The following is a 7,770-nucleotide window of genomic DNA, read 5'->3' on the forward strand; positions in this document are numbered from 1 at the left end:
CCAATCACATGGTCACTTACTCAAAGTAAGTAAAGCTAAAAGTGGCCTTTCTGTGGACTGTAGAAAAACTGCAGGTCATTATAGCAGATTCAAAATTGATAGAATTTTATTATAATTGTCTAAATTAGCCACTGTGGATTCTATTTTTTAATGAATCAATAAATGTGTAAGAAAATTTATGCCTGAAATTTATATTTAACAATGAATTTGATGGTGTTTTATACTTTAGAATTGGGGTTAAGCTATATTTAAGTAATATGGAATAACAATACTACATGGTAGAACTATACAAGAGAAAAATTGTCACTCATATGTACATTCTTATAAATCTCTGGAAAAATTAGTGATCAGAAAACATAAAGACAGAAAAATAAGCAATGGATATAAAATGTGAAATACAAAGCAACAAACATGATTATTATCAATAGAGAACAGAATACAAATTTAAAAAGGCTACATATCTTTCAGCAATAATAAAATATTTAAAATATTAATACCTAATATTGTAAGGGCACAGTGAAATATGCTGTTACATAATCACTTGTATGTAAGTATGATTCAGGATAAATTTATATATAGCTCTTTATCAGTTTGTATTAAAACTCTTGCAAATGTTGGTGTATTTTGACCCAGTCATTGGACTGGGAAGTCATTTAACTTAATGTTTTCACCAGGGATATCTACAGGAAAGTAGCAACAACATAAATACTCAGTATTATTTTTTAGCTTAATGGATCTTGGCATAATCAGTTAGCTGGAAATGAAACAGCTACTAAGATATTTCTGCGGAAAATTTAATGATGCAGAAAAATGGTATTGATATATTTTAAGGGAAAGAAACAGTATGTTCAGACACATTTGTATTAATAGAAATACTACATATCTGTGCTTACTTATATTTTTAAAAAGAGAAAAAAATATGCAAATTCTAACAATAATTATTTCAAGTAAATCGATTTTATTTTCTCCTTTATACTTTTACACTTATTTGTATCTTTATATTTTCTATAATATACCTGTTACTTCTGTAATTAGTAAATAACAATGATATTTTTTAAAAGGATATAGAATATGCTGTAGTATTAAAATTATGATTAAGAATCTTATCATCTCTAAGATCTAGAAAAAGATACCATTTTTAATAACCATTTAGAAATGGAGTTGTAAAAACACATATTGTAAAAAGAATATTTTTAAATGCATGAATTGTATAGCACAGAACATCTTAATCTTCTCAAAGCAGAGTCAGAACTAACAGACAAAACCTAGAAAGTTCTTATGTTATGGGTGACTTTCTGTTTAAATTGTTAGAAAATTTAAATCAGACTGTTAAAATACAGTGGTCATTTTAGATTCATGAATGTTTTGTACATAGGTTCTATAAGCCAGCAATGGTGCCTGTCTTTTTTCCTGAAAAAAAGGAATTTGCATTAAGTTTGCCAGAGCATACCTTCCATTATAAACATGACTTGTGTTCTTGAGTTGACAATACATATCAAGCACTGCACCTACATTACCTTTCAGCTTCCAGTTGAGAGTTAAGAGAAGGTTAAGATCCCCAGACAATCTGTGCATTGGCATACAAGGAGGATCACAACAGCAGTGTCACCTTGGCTAGCTTAGTACAATCAGTAATAAGTATAGTATCAAACATGAACTGGAAAATGACAAAGTGCAATCACTAATACTATGTCATCTTTAACCTTAGGTATAGAATTTATAGTTATATGACAAGATCTAAGACAAAAATTATATACAGTAAATATTCTTTCCATAGTGTATTTTATCCCCTTTCACCATAAAGCAGTATTCATCCACAGTAAAATACAGTTGACTACCTATAGATTCATAAAAATAGGTGGTGAGGGTGTAATAGTATGAAGAAAAAAGAACAAAAGAAATAAACTATGATAAATAAGACAGTGATAGATGTGAAGAATGTGGTAGGACTGATGTAGGAGGTCCTGTGAAGAGTAAAAGGAAATTAGTGTAATAGTAAGAGTAACAGAGATGATCACCTAGGAGAAGGATAAATAATAGGGAATAAAGATTAGACTAGAGGAAAAGAAAATAAGAAAAAATACTAAGGAAACAAGCTCAATGAAAGAAAGTGAGATAAAAGGAGAGAAAGGGATAGTAAAAATTCAAACAAATAAACCAAAGTAATATCAAAAGGAGAGGCAAGAAAATGGGTGGTAAAACTCCAAACTCCACCAGAAAAAAAGTGAAAAATAAAAAAATGTACCAATAATGGAGAAGAAAAAAAAAAAGAGAGACAGAGAGAGAGAAAGTCATATATTTCCAGAGGAGTGTTTCCTTCCTAGGTTAGTAGTCTTTAATCTTACAAGTTACATTCCCCATTGCCCCTCTTCATGATGTTTGAGTTTATGTTGAGGTTACTCAGTTCAAGGGTCTCTCTCTGTCATCCCTCTTGTGGCAGCTGTTCAAGCTGGATAACCAAACCAAGGAAGATGTGGGACCTTGTTTCCGAGGCTCCTGTTGTATATTCCTTCTGGTTGCAGATTGATGATAGTTACCTAATGTATTTTCCAGGCGTCCGATATGTGGAGTCTTCTGTGGGCTCTCAGACCTAACTCTCATTTCTATGGATGCTCACAGGAGAAACAAATCTGTCCAGGACTACTGTGCTCAAAATTTCTAAAAGCCCAATGAGGGTGCAGCGTATCTAATGGGTGTCTGGAATAACAGGCAGAATAAGCAACTATTAACCCTTGCTGCTTAACCAGGAAGAGGACCTGGCCTATTGTGTTAAGCAGGGATTGTGTCTCGGGCACTGACTCAATGCAAGTTAGAGACTACTGTGCTCAGAATTCCTGGAACGTCCCATGTAAACCCTGGTCACCTCCTACTGGTGTTAGATGTTAAAGATTGGTGAGTCTAGGATTGGAGCAGGGCAATGAGAGCTGAGTGTAGGTTTACATGAGCCTGACTCAAACTGGACCAGTGTTAGCTCTTTGTGCTAGATAAATATCCCAGTTTGCTTGGGATAAAATACAGGGTCCAGGTAGTGACCCAGTATTGAAGACTGTCAACATAGGTGTTGGTTGGTTGTTTATCCTCTCACAGTATTAGAATGAACAAGTGAGTAGGGGGAAGAAACAGCCCTCTGGTCACTTGCCTCTGGAAAAATACTACCAGGCTGAAGTGTCTTTTTGGGGGGTGGGGGTGGGAAGATGAGGCAAAGGACCTGTATAACCGAAATCTATCCTGTGTGATTTGACTACCACACTACTCGGATCTTGCCAGCTATATGACAGGTTATTTGTTGGACAAGGGGTGAGGCTTCACTCACAGTCCTATTGGACTGCTTTGCCTCTTTTAAACTCCTATACAGTATGTATGATCACCACTGGTATAAGGTAGACTCAGAATATCAACCCAATATTTCTAGAAAAGTGTTATCTTTTTATTACCATTTTTTCATAGACAACAAATACCTTTTCATATCTAAATAATTTCTGACATTACAAACTTTTATACTTGATCATATTTTAGAGTGAATTGGAGATTTTATACAGAGAATTCTACTTTATTTTTGAAATTTTTGAACCTGAAGACCTAAAAGTTGCCTTATTACTAATACATTTGAGTTGCAAAAATTAAGAAGTATATATACATGTGCATATACCTATAGTATACTTATCTTCATATATCAAATAACTGTAGACTGTAATCATAGGATGCACAATTTTAATACTTTTTGCCATTGAATCTTTCTCAGCTGCTTTACTTTGCAAGTATCTAGTTTTCCTAGTAAAGCTACATGTATTCATACAAACATTTAAATTTAGAGGTTAAGAATTATTATTGTTTTTAAAGATTTCTGAGTTTGGTTGGTACTGCCATACTAGATGTATGGCAGGAAAAAATGGATAAAATGTCAAGGAATAAATTCCTCTCATTGCTTGGATATATTTTCTATGACAAAGATATTGCTGATTTAAACACCTATGAATTATTTCTAGGTAAATTAATCATGTGGCAAAATTTGCTATGTGTAAGAAAAAATAAGGCTTAAAAGAAAAACGTTTTCAGTGTTCCTCATAAGCTAAAATTGAAAATAAATTTATTGTGCTTTTCCTTTTACCATGGAACCTATTCTCTTAGATCACCTGTATCTACAATGAGATAAACTAATTTTTAATCTTCAAAATTTTGAATTGAAAAGTTTCCAGCCATCCAAGTTGATGCATTAACATTTTAAGAGAATTTCAGGGCTTACTCATTTATTTATTGAGGTTGAATAGTGAAGACATGGATTTTTAAAGCACATTGGGGGAATAGAGTTCATATCTTTTTAATACGTAAACAAATCAATTAGTATAAAAATTTAGTTATTCTCCAGATATTTAGCTTCTGTGTATTTCATACTTCATTTTCAAAGACTGAACTATGAATAAACAGTACAAATGGAATGAAGACCTAGATTTACAAAGATAATGCAACTCATTTCATGCTATATAGGGGAACTTTTAGCTTGGCTACTACTGTAGTTCAGTGTCTTATATTTACAGCTGCAGCTTTGCAGTGGACATTCATTTATTCACTGTACCCATAATTGATTGAATGATTTATGTTTGGTACTGTGTTTCCAATGGTGGAAATATAAAAACTGTGGAATGTTATCACAGGTTGAGCTATGTCTGAATTAATTCTTGGATGGTATCTTTGCTAGTCTGATCGCACTTCATTTTTTGTAAAAACTCCTTTTGATTTTGTCTCCTCTCTGTTTATCACAACAGGATTATTATGCAAGGAATACACATTTTAAACACTTCTTAAGGAATTCTGTCTAGAAAAGCTTTTGCTTGTACTATATAAAATACTGAATCCATAATATTTCAGACAAAATTTAATATATTTTGGTCATTTTCTTCATTAGCTGTCCTAATTATTTCATAATTCCAAATGTAAATATATCCTGTGCACTTTGTTTTCTGACAAATGCAAATAGTGTAAATTCAGAATTTTGTTGCGTTGTAGTTAAATGTAAATATAAATTACCCATTAATGATGAATTAATTATATAATTAATTAGTATTAATAATTATTTATTATTGTTAATTCTAATGAATTATTAGCATTTAATGCTTATTTGTTTTGCTTTTTTGTATCATTTCTGCCTATTTACTTGAGGATCACAAATAACCTACAGTTTTAATTTGGAAATACCACTTTGACTTAATTTATAGGCAGGACTTCATAAATATGTACATTGTATTCCTCAGTTATGGTGGTATTAGATGTTATATAAATTAACAGTCTTATTATTTCCTTAAAAGATGGTTAGCTAGGCTTTTTGAGTAGAGCTCTTAAGGATACAAGTGGCACACTTTATTTTTGGAAAGCAAACCTATTATAAAATTATGTTTTCTGCAGACTCAATCTACTTTTAAAAATTATTATCTGCTTTTCCCAACACATCACATTTTTCAGTCTTCTCAGCACTTTGCTGTTCTCCTTTAGAAAAATTCTATCTTTTCATCACTTTTGAATGAGCCTCAAATATTGCTTATATCTTAGAGATAATTTTTTCATTGCAGAATAATTGTATCATTATTTTCTCATCTGTTAATAAAATCAAACATTTAATTAGTCTTTCCTTATGTTCCTAATTTATACTCTAACTCATATTGAGTTTATATTTAATTCATGTTTTATTTTTTCCCATTTACAACTTCCTCATTTTGTGCTTAGTCTCTTGTTTGAATAATTACTATGTTGAATTTTATGTGTATTCCAACTATAATGTAATCTTATTCATTTATTCAGTTACAGTAGTAAAAATTCTTGATTTAAAAAATATAAGATATTAAATTATTCTTTTAAACTTTATTCCATTTGCATATTATATAAACACACATACCATATTGTAAATAGTTGATAAAAATAGTAAAGAAATCAAAGGATAATGTAACATTTTGTAGCATATTTAGCAACAATATAGCATGTTAATAATATTTGGAATTACATTTTAGTTTATAGCTTATAACAGTACAACTTCAGAGTTTGGTGTTTATGCTTGCATGATATTTAGTAAATGACAATATATTATCTATTTAATAGATTTGAATTTTCGAATGTCATATTCTGGATCTATAAAGAAATGGATGCAGGAATAATTTCTGAAACTTTTAGAACTTACACTTTAAAAATTTTAAGTTCCAAACTGCCTTTTCATTTTACACAGGATGATAGCAAACAAGCACAGTTCTTAGCTCTGGCTGTGGTTTACTTCATTTCTGTTCTGATGGTTTCTAAGTATCGTGACATATTAGAACCCCAGAGAGAGACAGCGAGAACTGGAAGCCAAGCAGGTAGAAACATCAGACAAGAAATAAATTCTCCAACAAGTACAGGTACTTAATATTTTTTAGTTACTTAAAGTTTTACTTAATATTTTTTAGTTACTTAAAGTTTTTAGTTACGTTAGTTATTTATTTATCTTTTTTTCTGACTTTTACATCCATATTTAAACTGTACTTACTCTAATATGTCATATAGCTATAAATAGTATATAAAGGGTAATTTGATACTCCTTAATTAAAGACTTATGAATAATAATATGAATATTATGAATTAGTACAAATGATGTTTCTATGATACTGTATTCTCATTTTATCATTTAAACTTCTATTTTACTGTTTCTATTAATACAGATCACTTAGTTGTATCACTATAAAAGTAATACATTTAATACTTATACTAATAATTCATACTTTTAAATACATTTTTAATCCTTATAAAAGCAGATTCTTATATAATTGCTGAAGAATAAGAATAAACAAAAATTATAAATCTTTATGGCTAAGGCCCCACATAACTAACCTACTTTCCTTTCTCCCTTCCTCCCTTCCTCCCTTTCTCCCTTTCTTACTTCTTGCTCCTTTTATCTTCCCTTCCTCCCTCTCTCCTTTCCTGCTTACCTTCCACTTTCTTTTCTTCTCTCTCCTTTTCTCTCTCACTTTGCTTTACATAATTAAGTAGCTAGTCTTTCAGTTTGCAAGCATACATTTCAAAGTTTATACAAATTGTATGACAGTTATATCAAGTGACCTCAACTATAAATAAAAGTGTTGTGTAGAAGTAACAAACATACAACAATGAACCATCTTGAATCATGTTGTTTTTCTCACTTGCAAAACTTGATTATATTGCAGGAGTGCATGAAGCATCAGTTTTGCCCTTTCTTCTTGAAAACTATAAACACATTTTCTGGCAGCTCATATCACAGGATACCCTCAATAATTTGTTTCCTTCCAAGTTTTAATTTCCAGGTTGTTTCTTCATTGTTTGCAATATTACCTTAATAACTCAATAATTGTTTCATGTGCCACTGGTTAATTTATAGTTGAAAGTGTCTGTCCTAAATATAAATGTATATGATGTATGAATTACATGAATATTTTAATAAGTGAGTAGAAATTAGTGGTCACATCTGCATCTTATTTTCCATAAGCATATCCCATTTCATTTGCCTCTCATTGCTGTTTTGCAGATAAGGATTATATTTTAGCTATAATGTTTTGCTTTTACATTTCATATTTTCATTAATAAATATGAGATTCTATTATTTAGTGTACTTTTGCTTTTAATTTTATTCTGCAAATTAAGTATCATCCTCCCATTCTAGTTTACGACTTTTACCATTTAAAACAGCAAGACTTGACCATCTTAAATTTTTCTTCATTTTTATTGTATTTATATATATATATATATATATATATGTATGTATAAAATGAGTAATAT

General features: G+C 30.5%; 1 protein-coding gene and 1 long non-coding RNA gene across 6 annotated transcripts in view; one reads left to right on the top strand and one right to left on the bottom strand.

The window, feature by feature from the left end:
* The window catches only part of Nbea (neurobeachin), a 680,165-nt gene that overhangs the window by 185,434 nt on the left and 486,961 nt on the right, over positions 1–7,770 (top strand). For all 3 annotated transcript variants that reach the window (XM_010623923.1, XM_010623924.1, XM_010623926.3), the window contains one exon: positions 6,212–6,380. In XM_010623923.1, coding sequence (XP_010622225.1) covers positions 6,212–6,380 — 169 coding nt within the window. The remainder of the gene's footprint in view (positions 1–6,211; positions 6,381–7,770) is intronic.
* LOC117284600 overlaps positions 1–7,770 on the bottom strand; it is a 192,835-nt gene that overhangs the window by 102,452 nt on the left and 82,613 nt on the right. The gene's annotated exons all lie outside the window — the stretch shown is intronic.

The sequence above is a fragment of the Fukomys damarensis genome, unplaced genomic scaffold (genome assembly GCF_012274545.1).
Source record: "Fukomys damarensis isolate Sample0158 unplaced genomic scaffold, DMR_v1.0_HiC HiC_scaffold_38, whole genome shotgun sequence".
In the NCBI taxonomy this organism is placed as follows: Eukaryota; Metazoa; Chordata; class Mammalia; order Rodentia; family Bathyergidae; genus Fukomys; species Fukomys damarensis.